Source organism: Lithobates pipiens, unplaced genomic scaffold, assembly GCF_037356315.1.
Source record: "Lithobates pipiens isolate NorthernLeopardFrog02 unplaced genomic scaffold, aLitPip1_a1.2 Scaffold_3, whole genome shotgun sequence".
NCBI classification, from domain to species: Eukaryota; Metazoa; Chordata; class Amphibia; order Anura; family Ranidae; genus Lithobates; species Lithobates pipiens.
In genome coordinates this window covers 179,515,722-179,540,100 of record NW_027507790.1, presented here as the reverse complement: position 1 = coordinate 179,540,100, position 24,379 = coordinate 179,515,722, and the positions used below count along the sequence as shown (strand labels likewise).

General features: G+C 41.5%; 1 protein-coding gene across 4 annotated transcripts in view; it reads right to left on the bottom strand.

The window, feature by feature from the left end:
* Positions 1-24,379, bottom strand: part of IQGAP2 (IQ motif containing GTPase activating protein 2) — a 401,604-nt gene that overhangs the window by 144,367 nt on the left and 232,858 nt on the right. For all 4 annotated transcript variants that reach the window (XM_077462564.1, XM_077462563.1, XM_077462566.1 and 1 more), the window contains 3 exons: positions 15,088-15,251; positions 13,071-13,231; positions 8,312-8,436 (listed from right to left, as the gene is read on the bottom strand). In XM_077462564.1, the coding sequence (XP_077318690.1) occupies positions 8,312-8,436; positions 13,071-13,231; positions 15,088-15,251 (450 nt within the window). The remainder of the gene's footprint in view (positions 1-8,311; positions 8,437-13,070; positions 13,232-15,087; positions 15,252-24,379) is intronic.

Genomic DNA, 24,379 nt, shown 5'->3' with positions numbered 1-24,379 from the left:
TTCTAAGTCCGCCGTACTTTCGGGTCAAAAAAGTATGCCGGAGGCTACACACGGGGGGATTGTCCGGCGGACTTGAGTTTGCCGGACTTTTCCACCCGCTTGTTTGATCGTGTGTACGCGGCATTAGAGTTGTAATTGAATCAAGAGAGGAGGGCAAATCTAATAGGGACAGTGGTCTAAAATGGGAATTCCCTTCGCTGCCTATTGCATCTCTCCCAGCAAAACAGAGAGGGGAAAAAAAATAACCAGGTATGGGTTTTAACCAGGCCTGAACTGGGACAAAAAAAAATAGGCCTGGGCATTTTAGACTGAGCAGTCCACGACACCGGTCCCTTCCCCACCATCTATCCTGACAGATCCCCCGCAGATGCCGTGAGGAGAAAGAAGGGGGGAACCTGGCAGAGCTGCTGGGGGTGAGGGGGGCTGGAAAGAGCATAGGGGTGGCAGAGAGCACAGGTAAGGGTGGAGAGCATGGGGGAGTGTTGGCAGGAGAGCACTGAGGGGGTGGCAGAGATTGCTGGTGAGCGCAGGGGGTTGGAGATCACTGGTGGGGGTGTAAACCATGGGGGGGGGGGCTGGGGGGGGGAGGTGGAGAGCACTGAGGGGTGAGGGCTGGAGCGCACAGGGGAAGCTGAAAAGCACTGGGGAGCCAGAGAGCACAGGGGGGGGGGGGGGGGGCTTGGGGAGGTGTAGCTGGAGAGCACCAAAGGAAGTTTGATAGGAGGAGCGGTGGGGCAGCTGCATATACAAGAACCGATCTCTGCATTTTCCTCCTGCAGTCACTGAATGCCCGCTTCTCCTCCTCTCGCATATGGAAAGATCAATTCCTCTATATGCAGCTGCCCCACCACTCCTTCTATCCAGCTGCACGGGGGGGCTGCACGAGCACCCAATTTATCACCGTTCTGGCAGGTAGCAGACGATGGGGTCTATAGCAGCTCCTTCCCCTTCATGGTCATGGGACGGCTGGGTAGTTTCCAGCCCCCGGCCTCGACTGCTGAATTGAATAGATGGCTGGCCGCAAGAGGCCAGGTGAGTCGTGTGGGCTCAAGGAGCAGCCCAGCTACTGCAGCTGCCTTGGGCCCCAAATGGATATGCAGCCCGGCGGTGCCGGCCCACTGGGCAAATGCCCGGTGTGCCCTATGGCCAGTCCGGGCCTGGTTTTAACCCTTCCCTAAACAAAAAATAATAATTTTGAGCTATACATACATTTTAGTGCAGCTGAGACTGCTACAAACAACCACAGATGGACCAGTAAGTCAGGCTTTGATTTGTTTAAAGTGGTTCTAAAGTCAAAAGTGTTTTTTTTACCTTAAAGCGGAGTTTCACCCATTTCTGTGTTTATTGAAAGTCAGCAGCTACAAAAAATGTAGCTGCTGACTTAACACAGACTCACCTGTCCCACGGTCCATCGATGCAGCTGCCCGAAGCCTCACTTCTATCTTTATACGCTCCCCGGAGCGCTGGCTTCGCAAGTGTGGGCACCTGGTTGTGACAGCTTGAGGCTTCACAGCCAGGTGCGCACTGCACATGCGCGAGTTGTGCTGCGCGTTCTGAATGGCTTGGGAAATCTTCTGGGATCTGTGACTTGTCCCAAAAGATTGCAGGGAGGGAGCAGGGAGAACTTCCGCTCTGCGCCGTGGTGCCATGAGCAGTGGGAGCTGGGTACTTGACGAAACTAGGTACCCGATCCCCCACCACAAAAATGACATGAAAAATGTGGCATGTCAGGGGGTCAGGAGTCCTTAAAGCGGAAGATCCACTTCTGGTTAGAACTCCGCTTTAATGCATTCAGGTAAAAAACCTTCCACTAGACTTTACAGCTTCTTTAAGCAGCATTCGGGCCAGATCAGTCAAAATTAAACATTTCTTTCTCGTGTTTATTATCAAGAAGCAAATAGAGAAAATTAACAATTGGGAAAGAAATACAGCTGACAACAGAGTCCCCAACTATTTAAGTGTACTATCTGCCCTCATGTTGTAAAGCGATGCGTAAACTGTTGGTGCTATATAAATCCCGTATAAATATAATAATAATAATAATAATAATAATAATAGGACAAGCAAAAAAAATGTATGAAAATAAAAAATGTTGCCCAATTTTCTGTAGCGGAGTACTTCACACCCATCAATCTATTCATGCCAATTTCTACATCGATATGTTTGTATTAAAGCCCAATTCAGGTCCAAATCTTTTCATTTGGTTTGAATGCAGCAGCAAATGTTTAGATCTCTGGCAAGTTTTCATTGCTGTCTTTGTGCCCATTGAGCAGATTCCATCTGACTTCCTGTCAGGACGATGTGATGAAAAATCTCTCCAACAGGGACACATTTTTAGCAGAGGGTGGAAAAGGGTTAGGACTTCTGAGCTTCTAAGATTTGTATTGCGGTTTGTGCCTACATGCCCTGGTGATAACTAAGCACTCAATTTCTTGTACAGATGTCACAAGGGTAGGCAGTAAGAAAAACTCCTCCCAATAAGGTCACGGAGAAAAATAAAACATGTACAAACATTTTAAAGCCCTTGACTAGGCAAATATGGGACTGTAGGGGATCAGCTGGTGTAGGCACATCTGTAATACTGGATTGGCAGTCGTCCGCACCAAACTTGGGCAAGTATATCTTGCTTCATAATGCAGGGTATACACACAGTTTTTTTTTTTTTAACGAACGGGTTGAACAAAAAAACAAAAAAAAACAAACCCCCATATCCACACAAGTGGTGTGGATGCAGCAATTTCCTCTGCCACAATATTGTACATATATACCCAGCTTAAGAGAAAAAAAATTACATGGATTTTTTTTTGCCCAGAGATGGGCTTTAACATTTCATTATGGCATCTACAACCGAAAAAAAATCTTTTTAATGAGTTTTTTTTTAAAATTTTTTATTACAAACACAAATGCAACAAAATCAGTTCTTTTCTTAGAAATGGTTTCCCAAATGCAGTGACATAGGAAATGTAATGATTGGAAGTATATCCTGTAGTGTTGGCTGGAAATGCAGTTTTACTTTTCAGAATGCTTTTATTTTATTCCAGAAAAACATTACTTGTTAGAACACCATCCAACCCTCCATCTTACTGGAATAAACAAATTGTTTTCGTGTTTTATGTGCTGACATAGACCTCTGAGTAATAGGTTTATACGATCCTTATATCTTCATCTTACAAATATGCATAGCACAGAGGAGGAACCAACTGATCGTGGCAGCTGAGCATTTCCTCCATGGATAAGATTGAATTAGCTGTGGAAGAGCATTGTTCACACAAGACCAAAACTATCAATTTGTTCATTGGAAAATAAAGGGCGTTTGCAATCACAAAACGCTCTAGAAAACTGACAAATCTTACCACTCTTGTTCAGGTGCCATTCATTTTGAAAAGGCACCTAAACGCAGGTGTGGTTCTACCACGATAAATCGCGCTGCAACACCGCAAACCGCTTTGCTTAAAGCTTGTTGCAAGCCTTGTTTGGGATGATTGCATTTTCTATTTATTGACCTCTGCACAACAATTGAAGCAGAACCGCACCTGCGCTTAGATGCCATTGCAAATGAATGGTACCTGAACATGCATAGTGCAATTTGTCAGTTTTGCAGAGGTGGGCAGAATTTCAGCGATTCGGCCCATGATCGCAAATGTCCAGGTGTGAATGGGGCATTACCCCTTCATCTTCCTCCCTCCCTTTAGATCAGTGTTTCACAACCTTTTTTTCAGTCCAGAGATGTTTTAAAGTGCACAATCTTGAGGTACCCCATTCTAAAAAATGTAAAAAAAAAAAACTAATGGTTTTACATAACACAGCAACATACACACACAGCACACCAAAGATTAGAGGTGATCTCTTAGTACAACACAAACAAACCTTTGCACACAGCTACTGAATAGTATCCTAGCATCCCTAACTTAATGCGAGAGATGGACAGAGGAGGGGCAAACAAGGATGTTGTTAAGGAACCTGACATCCTCTTTATCAACCAATGAAGTCATTGGTTGTTGGGACGCTGGCAGCTGAAAGGTTGTAATAGTTCGCAATGAAAACCTGTGGCTTTGTTTAACTAAGAGTCAGAGAAACCTACAGCAAAAGGCACCCTGGTTGCTCTAGATCACATCCCAGCATTAGATTTTTCTCTTACTTTGTGTAGACCTGTTTGAGTGATTAACGCCTCCCATCTGGCCTAAAGTAGCACTATGCCAGGATGACCCTGAACACTTACCTGTGAAACATGGAGAAATGTATACGCAAAATGAGGATTGAAAACAAATAGGACTTTAATGCCTCATGCACACAGGGCGTTTTTACAGCTGCTTTTACCGTCAGACTTTTTATTTTGCAGCTTAAAAACACGTCTCCATGTTATTCTGTGTCCATGCACACATAGGCTTTTAGGAGCTGTAAGTGGCATAGGCATTTTCAAACTTCAAAAAATACCCAGGGCCCAGCGTGTTCTGAAGACCAGTATTCCAGCCGTAAAAACGTCTGACGTGGCTAAACGTGGCTTAATGCTGGATACAGCGTTAAGACGCATCAAGCATTTTTTTTTTTTTGACATGTGAAAATCAATGGATTCCTATGAGAGCTGTCTTAACTGGTACGACTTTCAGCCTATTGAGTTGAATGGATGTTGCATCCAAGTCGGATCATCATGATCCGACTTGTGGCATGCGACTTGTGCTCTGAGGATCTAGAAGGGTATCCCCATGCCAAAATGTATTAAAAAAAATAAAAAAAATAAAGTGGTGTGGGGTCCTCCCCCAGATCTATACCAGGGCCTTTGAGTATGCTTTTTGAGGGGACCCCCCCCCCAAAAAAAGAGACACCTGACCCTTATCGGAGCATGCAGCCTGGCAGACCCGGGGGGACACTTATCAGAACCTGGAAGCCCCCAGATCGGGCTCCCCACCCACTCATTAACCCCAAAAAATGTCAGTGTAGCGCAAGTAAAAAAAGAGAGATGGTTTTGTCAAGTCCTTTATTAAAAATGAAGAATGTCTCTCATTGTAGCTTCAATGTGTCTTCTTCTTCCGGTCTTCTCCGTCACTGACCTGGATCGCCTGACCTCAACTGTCATCTGTGCTGAACTGTCATCTGTGCCACGATAGGTAGCTGCCTAGACTACTGCAACTCTCTTTATTTGGGATTGTCAAAGATGCTAGTGCAGAAGCTTCAACTTATTCAAAATGCTGCGGCTAGGCTGCTCATGGATGTCCCTTTGAGGGATCATATCACCCCTGTCCTCTGCGCCTTGCATTGACTGCCAGTCCACTATCGCACCTTATTTGAGGTAGGATGTATTATGTTTAAGATTATGAGAGGCCTGGCCCCAAGCCATCTCTGCTCTCGTTTTCATAATCAAGCTTGTCAGATCACTCAGATCTACCGGCAGAGATCTCCTCTACATGTGGGTGCCCAAGGGGATCTGGCGTGGTGGTTGGGCCTTCTCCAACCAGGTTGCTGTACTATGGAATAGCCTCCCTGTTGAGTTTCAGGAGGCCCCCACTATTCTGGTCTTCCGCAGGTTACTGAAGACTTTGCTTTTCACGCAGGCGTTTCTTGCGTAGTCTCTTTTTTTCTACCCTTCTGACGCTTTGTGCTGCTTCTGTTCCCTTGGCCCTCTCTTTCCAGGATCTTTACAATGCGCGTTGGGACCCTTCGGTGTAAGACCACACTATATTAAGATTCCTCTCAACTCAACTTTAAGATCCTTAAACATAAGTTGCATGCCAGAAGTCGGATCAGGATGATCCACCTTGGATGCGACTTTCATTCAAATCAATGGGCTGAAAGTCGAATCAGTTAAGATGGCTCTAATAGGGAACCATTGTTTTTGACATCCAATAACAAAATTGATAAATAATCGCATAGAATCTTAAAGACGCACTTATGCGATTAAAATTACTTTAAATTATAACTACAAACTTTTGTGCTAAAATTTATACCAAGTGATTAGTAGGGTGTTCAGAATATACACTTATTCCTAGTGTTGTTCATAAAAGAGAAATCTAAATGATCTATACAATCATAGTAAAGTGCAAGTGAAATCATACAGATAAAATCGCAAATCCTGATAATAACACTTCAAAAGAATCATGAAATCAAACAAATGTGTCTCAGTCCATGAAAGTGCATCTAAGTGCCAACGTGTATACAGAAAACTTGTGTAAAGGAAAAATAAATACACAATAAAAGAATATAACCAGATATGTGAAAAATATATCAAAAAGTAAAAAGACAATAATCCAAAAAAAGGGGGTTCCTAAAAGTGTCTCTTAGTTAGCATAAAGGACTAGTAATTCAGTTCATGCAAAAAATAAAGTGAATCCACGCTGTGCTATGTGAAGGGTTAATCCTATGAACAACCCCGGGATAGTTCCACCAGTGATCTTGCGGCTCCTCAAACGTGGGTGCTCACACACTGAGTGCAGTGGGTACCTTACCTCACTGCTGTCAGTTAGACAGCAATATACTCCAAAATATCAGGTATATCCTCGATTGGGATGTATGTCCTCAGCAGGTACACTCCAATGATTTGCGGTGTATATCCTAAGTGCAGTGTAAGCGCCCCAAAAACTTTTCCTCCAGATACTCCGCAAAGGATCACAAGTCAGACCCAAGAAAGAGAAAAAGGGGCTCCAATAGTGAAGTACGTCACACAAATACTTTATTATAAAAAGGACCAAGTCCTGGGTACTCACATTTATGTAATAAAATTCAAACGTTTACAGCTAAAAACAACGAACGGCTTCCTCGTTCGTACCCCGGACGTCACTTCCGGTGTCCTCCTAGGCCAATCCTACGCGTATCGTCATTGATCACGTGACTTCATCAGGGATGATGAAGTCACGTGATCAATGACGATACGCGTAGGATTGGCCTAGGAGGACACCGGAAGTGACGTCCGGGGTACGAACGAGGAAGCCGTTCGTTGTTTTTAGCTGTAAACGTTTGAATTTTATTACATAAATGTGAGTACCCAGGACTTGGTCCTTTTTATAATAAAGTATTTGTGTGACGTACTTCACTATTGGAGCCCCTTTTTCTCTTTCTTGGGTCTGACTTGTGATCCTTTGCGGAGTATCTGGAGGAAAAGTTTTTGGGGCGCTTACACTGCACTTAGGATATACACCGCAAATCATTGGAGTGTACCTGCTGAGGACATACATCCCAATCGAGGATATACCTGATATTTTGGAGTATATTGCTGTCTAACTGACAGCAGTGAGGTAAGGTACCCACTGCACTCAGTGTGTGAGCACCCACGTTTGAGGAGCCGCAAGATCACTGGTGGAACTATCCCGGGGTTGTTCATAGGATTAACCCTTCACATAGCACAGCGTGGATTCACTTTATTTTTTGCATGAACTGAATTACTAGTCCTTTATGCTAACTAAGAGACACTTTTAGGAACCCCCTTTTTTTGGATTATTGTCTTTTTACTTTTTGATATATTTTTCACATATCTGGTTATATTCTTTTATTGTGTATTTATTTTTCCTTTACACAAGTTTTCTGTATACACGTTGGCACTTAGATGCACTTTCATGGACTGAGACACATTTGTTTGATTTCACGATTCTTTTGAAGTGTTATTATCAGGATTTGCGATTTTATCTGTATGATTTCACTTGCACTTTACTATGATTGTATAGATCATTTAGATTTCTCTTTTATGAACAACACTAGGAATAAGTGTATATTCTGAACACCCTACTAATCACTTGGTATAAATTTTAGCACAAAAGTTTGTAGTTATAATTTAAAGTAATTTTAATCGCATAAGTGCGTCTTTAAGATTCTATGCGATTATTTATCAATTTTGTTATTAGATTTAATTAATTTTGTGTGGAGCGCAACACCATTTTTGTTCACTTACTATGACTTGAGGGGAGGGTTTGCACCTCTGTCGGTGTTTTTGCTGCAACCATACCAGTTTTCTTGAATTTACCATTGTAGCGCAAGGATAACCCACTATTACCAATTGTTTTTGACATGTCATATGACTGTAGTAATTGTATTTGGGAGTGGAAAATAGAAAAAGCAGAGAAACTGCTAAACGCATTACTGCCAATGCAAAAAGCTACTAAAAGTGCGTTTTTAAGGCCACTTTTCCTGCCGTCTGTAGTGGCTTTGCAGCTCATTTTTTCTAACGCCCTGTGTGCAGGAGGACTGAATGTGGAAAATAAATCAATAAAGATCATCTAAATCCCAAAACAGAAACGTAAACAAATGTGTATATTCTTACAAGATTTACTTATTTGTCCTGACATACACTTTAATCTAGCCTTATGATACAAATACGGTAACTTACTTTCATGTTCCTCTTGGACATCGCTGTTGACTGCATCTATGCAATTCTGAATTTCATTCCAACTTAAATAGCTTTGTCCTTGTGCTGCAGCTTCCTTCTTCCCAGACACCAACTTGCCAACATAACTAAAATAAGGAAAGATTCACTTATTGCCTAACAGATAAAAGGGTGCCAAGATAAACAATGCCCATTATATGGCATTAGAGAAAAAGCTATAAAGATGTCATTGTTATATGCAAAATACAATATTCTCCCACACTTTGCCCCACTCTACATAAACAGTATCTTAGCGGGAAATTGCAGTTCTAAATGAATCCTTAACCCATAGACTCCTCTGCGTTCCTGAATTTATTACCTTGTCAGTAAGCTTCAGAGCAAAGCAGCAGATGTTCCCTGGCCTCACACAAAAATGATACAAGATAAAATCAAAATATAAAATTTACCATAGGAAAACACAATAAATTTTTTACTCTATACCCTCTATTCCCCTTAGCAAGGCCTTATTAACATCTGTTTACTATAGTGTACTCCCCATGTGATGGTCATGCTTGCCCACATGGGCAAACTTAGGCGTTCAGTGTATCCCTGTGTAGGCAGTCCCATTCAAGTCAATTGGGACACAGTCACTGCTCCCAATTTAAAAGTCATATGGGTGCATGGCACAGACAGTGTATGTGGAGGGCCACGTAACCGCATCTGCATGGCTATCAAATTGCTGCATCCCAAACCACATGAATGGGACCAACTGCACGGGGATCCCGTGTGAGTAAACACGGCTCTCACACTGGTGTACACTGAAGTATGCCCAAGTGAATGAGCCCAAATTTAGAGTAGTCTCCTCCCTTTGTCTGCTTATATTTGATAAAAAAAAAAAAAAAAAAAGGGATCAATCAGTATTTTCAGTCATACAAAATTGATTAAAATTGCAATTGCATTTTATGGTGAATGTATTACTGATTCAGTTTTTAAGAATTGCATACCTCCATGTTACAAGGAGCAGCCACCTCACAGGGTTCAATTAGTGGACACATTTTGTTGGCAACAATTTTTTTTTTTCTTATAATTTATTTGGGATCCAAAGGGTTTGCACAAACAGGTCAGAAAAAAAATAAGGCATGTTGATATGATAATACATGATAAAGAAAATGTATAACATGTACAAATTCTGGGAATACAAAACTGGATCAGCCATTTGACTGGGCATCCAATGTTAAGTATTTAAGTGGGGATGAGTTAGAACTTCAAAGTTTAAAATTTTAAACAACTGTGCCCTAGACCAGTCTTTCATCTAGGATTCCATTTGGGCTCCTTAGGGGTGCTATGGAAAAATGCCTAAGAACTGACAAAAATTGTTGACAAGCCAGCAAGTGGATCCAACCTGCTATTGTTATCAAACAAAGCCAAGTTTTTATTGTGCAGAATTGCAAGGTAATATGGAGGGCATCAGGCACCTGAGGACGACCTTGTTTGCCCCTCCCTGTCAGCACTGGGGTCACATTAGCTGAATCGGGGAGAGAAACAGATAGCCAGTACCTGTTTGCAAAGGTCTGTTTGCTTTGTAAAAATAAATCAGCTTTAATGTTGAGTGTCCTATGTGCATGGAGGGTTTTGTGTTATGTAAAACTATTAATTTTGTTTTTTACATTTTAGAATGGGGTCCCACAAGATTGTGCAGAATTTTAAAGGGTGCCTTGACTGAAAAAAAGGTTGAGAAACACTGTCCTAGACATGCAGTGGAGGTGACCAATGTGTATTTAAAGTGACAAGAAATGGTGCCAGAGAATTCATGTATAGTATAGACTGTGAAGCTGCCCCTTTAAAAGTGAATGAACCACTCAATATAAATTAGTAGATGATGATGCTACCTCATAAATCAGCTCGAAAAATAAAATGGTGTGTGATCACCTCTCATGAACTTTTCAAATAAAAAATAAATAAAAAAATGCAATAATGAATTCCTAATAAATCTTCACAAAGAAAGAGAAATCCAATCACCATGGTTCAAAAGGATTTATATATATATATATATATATATATAAGTGTTGTCCTTCAAGTGATGCTCCACCACATTACTAGAATATTTATCTATATACCTGAACAGAAGCATATGAATATATATATATATATTTTTTATGTTTATATTTATATTAAAATTCCTTGATGCAATTCTACACTTGTCCACTAGATGGCATTGGAAGGAAAAGTTAAAGCACAAGAGGTGGTTACCAAGATTTTATTTTAAAATTTAGTATTGAATTGTTTATTAAAGTGTATATGGTTTTATATTGTCAAATGAATAATTACATGAAGTGCACTTGAATTTTGATGAATTGTTATGATGTTTTAAAATGTACTGAATTGATTGTGTATAGATCCTATTCTGAATTCTTAGTGCATTTAGTCAGGTGAGGCACCAATATGCATACCTCCCAACTTTTTGAGTGGGGAATGAGGGACACCTATCAGCAAAAGTATGCAGGCATAAGACACACCCCTTGTCATGCCCCCTTAAAGGAGAATTGTACAAAAAAAAAAAAAACAAGATTGGTTAAACCCACAAGTGCTTTTTTTTTTTTTTACCACTACTATTCCTTTATATTGGCTTTTGGAATTTATAAATGCAACAGTTTAGAAATCAGATGAAAGATTTAGCACTGGAAAACACCTTTTGATATATAAAAAGGGTGTTTTATATACATCTATATAGATCAGACCAAAATGAGGGAAAAATGAGGAGGAATGAGGGACATTGCTCCAAATCAGGGACAGTCCCTCGAAATTAGGGACAGTTGAGAGCTATGAATATGTATGACCTGACTTAAAATTTTTAATATGAAATATTGTGAGGTCCGGAAGTGCTTGAATAATTATTCAGACATTAGGCGCTTATAATTTTCAGCTTTGGTGAGTTTGCATTTCTCACGCATGATTTGTGGTGGAGCATCACTTGAAGGACAAGATATATATATATAATTTTTTTTTCTTTGAACCACGGTGATTGGACTTGTCTTTCTTTATGAAGATTTATTAGGATTTCATCATCACTTCATTATTGCAATTTTGTTTGTTTGAAAGGTTCATGAGAGGCGATCAGCTTAACCACTTTCAGACCGGACCAATTTGCTGGTCAAAGACCAGACCACTTTTTGCGATTCGGCACCGCGTCGCTTTAACTGACAATTGCGCGGTCGTGCGACGTGGCTCCCAAACAAAATCGACGTCCTTTTTTTCCCACAAATAGAGCTTTCTTTTGGTGGTATTTGATCACCCCTGCGGTTTTTATTTTTTGCGCTATAAACAAAAATAGAGCGACAATTTTGAAAAAAACGCATTATTTTTTACTTTTTGTTATAATAAATATCCCCCAAAAATATATAAAAAAACATTTTTTTCCCTCAATTTAGGCCGATACATATTCTTCTACATATTTTTGGTAAAAAAAAATCGCAATAAGCGATTATTGATTGGTTTGCGCAAAAGTTATAGCGTTTACAAAATAGGGATAGTTTTATAGCATTTTTATTAATAATTTTTTATTATTTTTTTTTTTTTACTAGTAATGGCGGCGATCTGCGATTTTTATTGTGACTGCGACATTGTCGGGGACCCATCGGACATTTTTGACACATTTTTGGGACCATTGTCATTTATACAGTAATCACTGCTATATAAATGCAGTGATTCCTGTGTAAATGACACTGGCAGTGAAAGGGTTAACCTGTGGGTGGCAGTGTAGGGGTTAAGTGTTCCTAGGGGTGTGTTACTAACTGTGGGGGGGTTGGGCTTTCATTTAGTGTACACTGATCTCTGCTCCAATCACATGGAGCAGAGATCAGCGTCACTAGTTGCTAGGCAGAATGGGAAAATGTTGTTTATACAGCATTTCCTCCATTCGGCCGCTCCGTGAGACGATCGCGGGGATGCCCGCGGCGATCGAGTCCGCGGGTCCCGCGACCGGACTCACGGGGGTCCCGACCAGCGCGGGAGCGCGCCGCTGGCGGCGCGCTCCCGATGGCACGGCGGCAACGAATATTGGACGTACATGTACACCAATATGCCTGCCCGTGCCATGCTGTCGACGTACATCGTCGTGCGCTGGTCGGGAAGTGGTTAAAAAAAAAAAAAAGTGTGTGTGATTTATGAGGTAGCATCACACTTTTTTTTATCATCTACTAAATGCAGTGAGGTGACACAGCCTGAAAGACGTTTCAACTCTGCATTACTCAACCAGAAAATGTGGTTTAATTGCTGCCCTTGACCCAATTTTCCTCCAGATCCTAACGTGATACTGGTCGGATCCCCCAAAATCCAGAATCAGGAAACAGAATAACATTTTTTTTAAAAAGCCAAGTCTTTCAACCTCTTCCCCACTAAACTTAAACATTTGTCTGGAGTTGGGTTAAATCAATATTTGGCCAGCATTATAAACATACATTTTTTTAATGTGTATTACTGAACAGCTGAAGGCCCAAACTCACATATGAATGAGTGCAGCAAAGAGAGCCTGCCACATGCAGAAAGAGCATATATTATGTACAGCGAATCAGTACACAATCAGTTTGTAAACACCAGGGACAACTCTGATGCTCTATCTTATAAAGAGGTGTCTTGGACATATGTAGAACTGGTCTCCAATAATTAAAATACAGTTGTCTCATAATTTAAAATGTCTGTCCTTAGTGTATTACATCACCACCATTTATTAGAGGCTAAGGAAAGCCCTCAGTCATACACAATCTTCAATATTAATGACACCAACCGTTGCATGCTGTCTTCCTCCAAATTATTGAAACCTATGGCCTGGCTGGCAAGATGTGCATTGATAGAGTTTACGTCACTGGTCTCAAGAGCTTGATTCAGCAGCGCAACAGCAGATAACATCTCCACAGCAATAAACAGCTGTTCTTGCGTTAAGTAGTTCTGTTGACAAAGTATATGTTAATTGTTCAATGATATGCTTGATACAATGCTACAAAAAACATTATGTGGCGGCACAGTGGTGTAGTGGTTATCACTCTCACCTAGCAGTAACAAGGGTCGCTGGTTCAAATCCCAACCATGACACTACCTGTCTGGAGTTTGCATGTTCTCCCTGTGCCTGCGTGGGTTTCCTCTGGGTACTCCAGTTTCCTCCCACACTCCAAAGACATGCAGGTAGGTTAACTGGCTTCTGGGCAAAATTGGCCCTAGTATATGAATGGGGACCTTAGATTGTGGGCTCCTTGAGGGTAGGGACCAATGTGAGTGTGCAATGTACAGGGATAGGCGTAGACACTCACTCAGGTTGAACTGGATGGACTGGTGTCTTTATTCTACCTTACTTACTATGAAACTATGTAGAACTTGGATGGATTTGCAAACCAAAGTGGACTTACCCCACATTTTCTATTTGCAAATGATAAAGCATACTTATTAAAGTAAACCTCATCTGGTTTAAATTAAAAAAAGGAGAACGATTCGCCTTTCCAGGCTCCGTTCTTTTTTGTTTTATAGTTTCTCTATTCTCCCTCATATCTTCTGTGTTGCCCTGTCCCGGTCTATGGATTGTAATGTTGTTTGCAACAGTCCAGCTTTCCCCAAACTTTTGCTCCACCAACAGTACATGTATTGTGACCACATACACACACACACACGTCAAGTTATTGATGCCTCATAATGTGACTTTGCTACTATCTGGGTAAGTGGACTGTGTGTTTATCATTTTTTTTAACCTTTACATCAGAAAGGAAGGCGATGATGATTTTGTTTCCAAGCAAGGAAATGTTGACTCTACTGCATGCAACCACATTCAACTATTTTAACTTCTGTAAATACACAGCCAGGACATTCCATTCTAAAACAAAATGCTGTGTGTGCGCCCACTCTGCACGTTGTCACCTAGAATGATTGCATATCCTAAAAACAGGACATTGCATGGAAACGCAGTTTATGTTCGTGGAGTCTGTCCTAGACGTTTGCTATTTTTCCAAATGTGCCTGTTAGCACTTGCTATTGGGGACCCTTTAAAGTCAAAGTCCAGCCAAAACAGTATAAAACTATTTTTAATGGAAAAGGTATTGCTATCTATGTCATCAGTGGGGAGATTTCCCCGACTTCCTGTCTTGGGGAAACCCAAAAAAGCAACAGGAGGGTGCAGGTCATAGGGAAAGGACAATACAGAAAGCAATAGCTGAAAGATGTTGTAACTCTTTCCCAACCTTACTTAATAAGAGTGTTTTTTTTTATGTCCCTTTCTACCATCGCTCCTGTCCTTGAGACACCCTGTCCCTGGGACAGGAAACGAGGACAAATCACCACAAGGACTGCAATAAACACTTGACTGAGGTCCTCTATTACGGTAAGTAAAAAATATAACATATCTGGCCAGTTGAGTTTTAAAAAGCGTTTATCTTTTTTTTCTTTTTTTTTTTTTTTTAGGATGCATTTTTTTTTTTTTTAAAGTCAAGTTACAAGTTTAGCTATACTGTAAATAACTAAGTGACGTTCCTCTTTACATAATGCTCCATGCAGTAAACATACATAACAGGTGTAAACTCTGAAGGTTTTTCATGTAATTGGACACATTATCATCACATATACATTTCTCACTCATTTCTAAGTTGTTTATTTCCCCCACAATAGCAGTACAGAAGATTCTACAGAAGCACGCTGACTTGTTATTTTTGTCTTTTCTGCTTGGCAGTCTCCTCATCCCACCACCCACAGTACAATTACTGATCTGTCAGGAAGAGTTACATGATCTCATACTAAACGTGTGTTTGTGGGATGACTCCTACCTCAGGATTTTGCTTCTGCAGGCTGAGCAGCTCAATCTGGTACAAAGTCTCTGCAAAGGGATGTACAGCTGGTAGGTGAGCCTCAGGAACCTGCAGAGCCGCCATTGTTTGTGAGGAATCGCCACTGCGTATTGCATTATTTATCTTTTCCACGGCTCCTAAAGCTAGATTTCAGCACAGCAATGGAAATAAAAGGAAATTAGAGAACAGATTTAAACATGAAAAAGGGATACTTACCAAGACTGAAAACACACCATATGGACTAAGTGTGGGGGGTGGTTAGGTTTACTGAAAAAAGTAGGATTTTAAACTATTGGAATGGTGAAGCTGAATCATTATCGTAGTCCCTAAATCTACTAAGCATTTAAATATCCCCAAAGACCATAGGCCTTTCTCCTTCTTGCTAAAGCAATGAGTGCATCAATCCTACTGTTGCATGCTCCATAATGTTAGTGAATGAAGGGTCAAAAAGGACCAAAACCTTTGAATTTATGGACAGTGGTCTAACCACCGAGTTTCCTGAGGAAGAAGCTATTGGTTGACTCAAACTACAATCAAACAACTAAAATATCAATTTTCGGTGGAATGACAATTATAGAAGGTTGGTTGAACCAAGTCTAACCTTGCCACTATAAATCACTGCCAGTATGCCCTTTGCATTTTTTTTAACCGGGTTTCTAAACAGAGTTGCACAGCTTTTTTTCAGGAACAACCAGCAGTTCCAAGTGCTGTTAATCATGATGACTGTTAAAGACAAATCATGACAGTTGATTTGAGGTACAAACCCCCAAAAGAACATTTAAATACAGTTTTTTGCTATACAAAAATAACCATTATTATGTGACTACCAAACTATTTACTTTCCTTAATAATGGCAACTGCCACTATTGGGACATCACCAATGCAAAATCAACAAACAACTGAGAAATCCATCTGTGAGAAAGGGAAACTCTCATTTTAGCATTTTGGGAAGGGGAAAAAAAAAACAGAAAGAATGGCGATTTTGTTACTGGTAAGGCCAAGAAAAATTAGAAACCTGTGTGTGAGTTAACCAATTCGTGCCAGCTCAAAGAATACCATTTTTGGGTAGATAAGATCTTTAAAGCAAACCTATGGTGCATTGAAAGCTTCAACTGAATGGAACATAGTTAAGTGATTTCCAAAGCTCTAACAAAACCTTGGGGTCTTATATTATTTAAATTGCAAACAAAGCTTGCATGGACCTGCTCTGACCTATCCCTTCCCTCCCCCCACACTTCTCTATTGGTCAATAAGGCAGCCATCATATTTAATGAATACTAGGAAAGCAAGGATATATCTTTGGTTGGAAAGATCTTTGTTTGGAAAGAACATTATATAGTCACTTGGTTCTGGTGCTCCCAGTACACAGTCCCAGTAATTGTACAGACACCTGTTTCTGATCTCTTAAGATGCCACAATTACACTTTAAAACTTTAAATAGGCAACATTGGTATATTTTCTCCCCTCATAAGAGGAAAAATTAAATTAAAAAGGATTAAAAAAGAATGACAATTAGGCGATTATTATGTAACCATGATTCAACCTTCTTATATACACTAACATAATGAAACAGAAAATAAGTTTCAGCCATATGTTAAACTCACACACGTCCATTCAAACAGTACCAAGCAGTACATAATGTTAGTATGGTCTTTAAAATGACAACACAAGCCCTCTTGTTTTGGGCAAACTAGAACAAAGACAGATAGATGCACTCATGCAGGCACACCGCACAGGACAACATGGAAGATCTACAATTTAGTCATTGGGGATTAAAGCGCACAGTTAGCACTATGCAGGTTAGTAAACAATTTAACGATTTAGAACCCTCTTTATAATAAAAAATTAGAATAAAAGATACCCACACATAGGATTTGGACCATTTCCGATGACTAGCAGTTTATGTATACGCAGAGAGCTAAAGTGCATCTATAGCTAAAACATTTTAGGGGAAACATTTAAAAGCCATTTTGGCTATAGATGTACTTTAAATTTAAAGGGCCAGTTCAGTTCCCCTGGACTTACTTGACCTCACTATGCATTAGTTTCCTTAACACGGTACCATGCTGTGCTCAGTTTTGTAAATAAATGCTTAATTTTTCAGCTGCTCACATAATTGTGCACCACTGTCCATACTGCAGATGGCAGGACATATTAAGTGTTGGATGCGGGGCCCTGGAAATCCATGAACAAGCACTCCCTGGCTCTGTGCCCTACCCGCTCATGGGCAGTCTGCTCTCTCTCTTGCAGAACCCTGAGATGTGAGAGAGAAAGTGGACTGCACATAGGTGGGTTGGGAATGGAGTTGGTACTGGTTGTTCATGAGTAAGCATTTATTTACACTATGGAGCACAGCATGGTAATGTATTAGGGACAATGTAATGTAAAAAGGAGATTTTTGGGAAGAGTAAGTAAACCTGAACTAACTCTTTAAAGCTTAACTTTGTTCATCTTTGTCAGACTAGATCAGTATGTGTGCATGTCTACCAACAATTTCCTAATGTTCATGCCAAGGTGCCGGAGCTGAGAGTTTTAGGTACGCGAGTGGTAAATCGTCTTTTCTCAAATTGAAACATTTGACACTTGCTGAATGTTTATTACCCCAACCCCATGTATGGGTACCTTACCTTTACAGCTACCTAAAGATATACATTTTATTTTTTGAACACTACTTAATTACTACTAGGACAGTTACACTGGGATGCATGTTGCACATGAAACAATCACTGAAATGTAGACTGTGGTAACACTATGAGGTTCTCAACTGACTGATGTGTACAAAATTCACAATTCAATTAATGTATTAAACTTATACAAAGATGTAACAGGGAGATAAGCAACGGCTGTTAAAAAGGGTAATATGGTATATTATTTTTAATATGCTACTATTATAGAGACTGTAGATGGATGAGAACATGACTATGAATTCTATTATAAAATTCAGTTTCCCCATTTGAAACCTCATGTACATTATTGTGAACTGTGAAGATGACACCTTTACAAATACAGGCAGTATCGGACTCCTTTCAAACCATAGGGAAAAGCTAGCAGAATATTCCTATTAAATATAATGGTATTTTTTTTTCATAATATAATGCATCAAATTAATCACGGTGTCTTCCAATTTTCCACAAACCTGCTAATTTGTCAAATTAACAGTATATTCTCTTATATAATCAGATGGATGCTGTAGATTACATTCACAAACATGTATACAAAATTTCCAGGTAAAAATCTATTCTTTCAAAAATAGATATGTCTTTTATATAGCTATATGGAAAATGCTAATTGACTTGTTTTGCAAGCCCTTTTAGGTAAGGTTGAGCTGGAAAGAGGTTAAAGAGACTTCAATAAAAATGATGAACAGGAAGTCACATGGGTATGGCTAAATAATAAATGTAAATTAGACTATGAACACTATACTATACACTTTGCAGTTGAAGGGGGGGGGGGTCCAAAAGTAAGTGCAAAGTGTATAGTCACGGCCTGGATTCTCTTACTTCTAGATCTTTTGAGTTATTAATCCCCCTAATGGAGTATCTATCCTTTACCCTAAACCCGGCCATAGACTGTTCCAACAGAAACTGGTCGAGATTCGAACCAGGTATGGACAGGTTGACAGTACACAAGTTGATTGATCAACTTTGGTAGAACCAGTCTCCTTGATTTTACATGTGATCATTGCTAGTGGCTGTTATAACCACTAGCAATAATCACTGTGTTCTCCCGGTGGAGAAATCTTCCCCCGCCCTTCCACCGGTAAAACACAATGGCTCCCTAAATGTGTTGATGGGGAAATCAAGCAATATTCTATGGCTGGTCTATCGCTTAAAGCTTAGTATTTTCCCTCTAATCTGTGCAACTCAACAGGAACAAAAGAAGCCCATGCAATGTCTGTGTAGGGAGGATCAGGGTGCTTAATCTCCATCAATATCGAAGGAACAGACTACATAGCAAGACTTTGGTGGACACCTATATGAGTTTGTTGGACATTCCCTGTGAAAGCCATGAGCGTTAGTATGGCATTGACCTCCCCTTTGCAGCTATAATGGCCTCTACTCTTAAGCCCCATACACACCATCAGATTTTCTGCTGTTTTTTTTTCCTTCAGATCTACCAAAACCATATAATATGCGGTCAAACCTTAGGAATTTCAATTTGTATGCAATCAGGCAGGCCCTTGCACTACATGGTTTTGGTAAATCTGAAGACAAAAATCAGCAGAAAATCTGATAGTGTGTATGGGGCTTTAGGATGGTTTTTCACAGAAAATTGAAGTGTCTGTGGGAATGTGTTATCATTCAGCCCTAAGAGCGTTTGTTAGGTCAGACACTGACATGGGACAAAAAGGATCTAGTTGCAATCAGTGTTTCAATTGCAAAAGTGTTCAGTAGAGTTGAGGTCTGTGTGGTCCACTTGACAACCTCCACACCAAACTCTTCAAACCATGCCCTTATACTTCTGGATTTGTGCACAGAAGTACAGTCATGCTGAACAGAAAAGGATATGCCCCAAATTCCTGTTATAAGGTTTGAAGCAGCGTGGCTATAAACCGATGAGGGTAGGGACTGATGTGAATGTACAATGTCTATAATGAACAATGTAAAATGTAAAGCACTGCGTAAACTGACAGCGCTATACAAGTACCTTAAATAATAATAATAAATAGGAAACCTGAATTTTGTTTGCAAATATTAAATATTCTTACTACCAGCAAGAATTAGTCCTTACATTTAAAGAGCGCCTGTCATTTCAGATCCATCATGGCAGCACCCGTTAGCAGGCATCCACTTCACCTGCTGCCACCACGTCCCTCGCCTTGTTGCGTCACTGCCACATCACCAGGCGTCCCATTAAAGCGAATAGGACTGTCGGTGAGTCAACAGCGGGTCAGAGGAGGAGCCGCTGCGGGAAAAGATGACAGGTGCTCTTGAAAAATTATGATTTAAAAAAAAGAGTTGATTTAACCACTTGCCGACCGCCGCACGACGATATACGTCGGCAGAATGGCACGGGCAGGCATATGGGCGTATATATATAAGTCCCTGCCTGCCCGCGGGTGGGGGGCCCGATCGGGCCCCCCCCCGGTGCCTGCGGCGGTCGGCATCCCTTCGAGAGCGATCCGGGATGAGGGGGCGGCCATTCATTCATGGCCACCCCCTCGCGATCGCTCTCGACGAATGGAAATCCCCGGTGACATCACTTCCTCTCCTGTAATGTAAACACAGGAGAGGAAGTGATGTATTCTCTCCTCCGTGTCGGTATTTTTCGTTCCGACACGGAGGAGAGCGGATCGGTGAGTTGCACCAACACTCTACACACACAGTAGAACATGCCAGGCACACTCACACCCCCCCTTTACCCCCCGATCACCCCCCCAATTACCCCTGCCCCCCAGTCACAGTGACACCAATGTCATTTTTTTTTTTGCATTGGTGTCATTTGTGACTGTAATAACTGTTAGGGCAGTTAGAGTTAGCCCCCTTTAGTTATAATGTGCCCCCCTAACCCCCCCCAATAAAGGTTTAACCCCGTGATCACCCCCCGTCGCCAGTGTCACTAAGGCTGGGTTCACATTGCAGCGGTTTATGAGAACGAATGTGATTCGCACCGCACTGCAGTGCAAATCACATCCGATCTCTGTGCGATTCGAGTTCAGCCATTCGCCGCACCCGCCGCCCCCGCCGCACCCGCCGCAAATTCGCACGGGACCCTTTTTTTGGCCCGCAGCAGAATCGGATCGCATGGGTGTTCACACCATGCGATCCGAGTTTGCAGATCGCACTGCGATATGCGAACTGATCTGGGGGTGTCAGTAACATTTCACTGACACTCCCAGCAGTTCGCATAGGGCAGTGTGAACTGCCGCCGGGAGGCATGCGATGCGGGAACCCGCCGCGGATTCGCGGCGTTTCCGCATCGCTCCAGTGTGAACCCAGCCTAATAAGCGATCATTTTTCTGATCGCCGTATTAGTGTCACAGATGACGCTAGTTAGGCAGGTAGGTATTTAGGTTCGCCGCAGCTTTTTATAGCGCCAGGGACCCCCATATACTACCGCATAAAGCCCCCTGATTGCCCCCTAGTTAACCCTTTCACCTGTGATCACCATATAACTGTTACAGGTGACGCTGGTTGGTTAGTTATTTTTTTATAGTTTCAGGGCACCCACCATTTATTACCTAATAAAGGTTTAACCCCCTGATCACCCGGTGGGTGTCATTTGTGACTAATAACTGTTAGGGCAGTTAGGGTTAGCCCCCTTTAGTTCTAAGGTACCCCCCTAACCCCCCCAATAAAGGTTTAACCCCGTGATCACCCCCCGTCGCCAGTGTCACTAAGGCTGGGTTCACATTGCAGCGGTTTGAGAACGGATGTGATTCGCACCGCACTGCAGTGCAAATCACATCCGATCTCTGTGCGATTCGAGTTCAGCCATTCGCCGCACCCGCCGCACCCGCCGCAAATTCGCACGGGACCCTTTTTTTGGCCCGCAGCAGAATCGGATCGCATGGGTGTTCACACCATGCGATCCGAGTTTGCAGATCGCACTGCGATATGCGAACTGATCTGGGGGTGTCAGTAACATTTCACTGACACTCCCAGCAGTTCGCATAGGGCAGTGTGAACTGCCGCCGGGAGGCATGCGATGCGGGAACCCGCCGCGCATTCGTGGCGTTCCCGCATCGCTCCAGTGTGAACCCAGCCTAATAAGCGATCGTTTTTCTGATCGCTGTATTAGTGTCACAGGTGACGCTAGTTAAGCAGGTAGGTATTTAGGTTCGCCGCAGCTTTTTATAGCGCCAGGGACCCCCATATACTACCGCATAAAGCCCCCTGATTGCCCCCTAGTTAACCCTTTCACCAGTGATCACCATATAACTGTTACAGGTGACGCTGGTTGGTTAGTTATTTTTTTATAGTTTCAGGGCACCCGCCATTTATTACCTAGTCTCACTAGTGTACCCCTAAATTTAGGGGTGTCTACTTTCCAAAATGGGGTCATTTGGGGGGGGTTTGTGCCATCTTGGCATTTTATGGCCTTCAAAACTGTAACGCCCTTAGAAAGCCTGAAGGCGGTGCTTGGTTTTCGGGGCCCCGTACGCGGCTAGGCTCCCAAAAAGTCCCACATATGTGGTATCCCCGTACTCAGGAGAAGCAGCAGAATTTATTTTGGGGTGTCATTTCACATATGCCCATGGCATGCGTGAGCAATATATCATTTAGTGACAACTTTGTGAAAAAAAAAAAAAAAAAAAAAAAAGTTTGTAATTTTCCCGCAACTTGTGGCAAAATATAAAATATTCCATGGACTCAACATGCCTCTCAGCAAATAGCTTGGGGTGTCTACTTTCTAAAATGGGGTCATTTGTGGGTGTTTTGTGCCATCTTGGCATTTTATGGCCTTCAAAACTGTAATAGGTAGTGAGAAGTGAACTCAAAAATTTACGCCCTTAGAAAGCCTGAAGGCGGTGCTTGGTTTTCGGGGCCCCGTACGCGGCTAGGCTCCCAAAAAGTCCCACATATGTGGTATCCCCGTACTCAGGAGAAGCAGCAGAATTTATTTTGGGGTGTCATTTCACATACGCCCATAGCATGTGTGAGCAATATATCATTTAGTGACAACTTTGTGTAAAAAAAAAAAAAATAATTTTTTTTTTGTCATTATTCAATCGCTTGAGGCAAAAAAATAAAATATTCAATGGGCTCAACATGCCTCTTATCAATTTCCTTAGGGGGTCTACTTTCCAAAATGGGGTCATTTGGGGGGGTTTTGTACTGCCCTGCCATTTTAGCACCTCAAGAAATGAGATAGGCAGTCGTAAACTAAAAGCTGCGTAAATTCCAGAAAACTTACCTTAGTTTGTAGATGTGACAACTTTTGCGCAAACCAATAAATATACAATTATTGACTTTTTTTTTACCAAAGACATGTGGCTGAATACATTTTGGCCTAAATGTATGACTAAAATTGAGTTTATTGGATTTTTCTAATAACAAAAAGTAGAAAATATCATTTTTTTTCAAAATTTGCGGTCTTTTTACGTTTATATCGCAAAAAATAAAAATCGCAGAGGCAATCAAATACCATCAAAAGAAAGCTCTATTTGTGGGAAGAAAAGGACGCAAATTTTGTTTGGGTACAACATTGCATGACCGCGCAATTACCAGTTAAAGCAGCGCAGTGCCAAAGTGTAAAAAGACCTCTGGTCATTTACCAGCAAAATGGTCCGGTCTGAAAGTGGTTAAATCAAGCCTTTTAACTAGTGATTTAAATCATGATTTATCTGCTTATTACTTCAGCTTATTCAATTATTATTTCAAGCTTTGACAAAAAACAAAACAAAAAAACTGAAAGCTGATTGGTTTTTATGCAGAATTGCACCAGGTTTTGCACTCTCCAGTTTTAGTAAGACCCCTTTCACAGTGGGGCCGCAGCAGCATTAGCGCTAAAGCCGTTTTAGTGGCGCTTTTCGTCCACTAGTGGGACGATTTTAACCCCAAAAGAAGGGGATAAAAACGCCAGTGTTGTGCCGCTTCCCAAGCACTGCCCATTAATTTCAATGGGCAGAGCATTACAGTGCCCCCAAACTCCCCCAAGGATGCTGCTTGCAGGACTTTTACTAATGTCCCACAAGCACATCGCCCCAGTGTGAAAAGACACACTGAAATGAATGGCAAGCGGTTTTCAGTTGCTATTTAGAGGCTATTTCTAGTGCTAAAAAGCCCTCAATGTGAAAGGGGTCCAAATCAACCCCACAGCATACATAAGGAGTTGATAGGTGATATTTTTAGGTAAGCTGCTCCTTTAGAGCTAGAACTCTGCTAGATAACAAGGAAGCATAACTGTATGCCATCAGCACACCATGGATCCACTTACAGATTCAAGGTTCTACTAAAGCACATCATGTGTGGGTAGAACGTTTCGGAGTTGCATAGGTCCCTGTCATCTGGCAGACCATGGTGTATTGACATATACTTCTTTATACACTGATCACCAGTTTATACACAGATCGTTGCTGCAGCATCCCTATATCCCAGCTCTATCCAAGAAGATAGATGTGCGATTGGAAAATTTCTATGATATGTTGTATAACAAAATACAATTTAGGATGTTCACCAAAAGCAAAGATATTTTGCATATATATTTGTGAATGATACAGATTTTCTTCCCAAGTTAGACCAAGTATAACTGAACTTTTGTCAGACCGCAGAGCGCTGTTATCTTCAGACACCTGTGTTAGGTTTGTGATTTCCTCTAGTGATCTAAT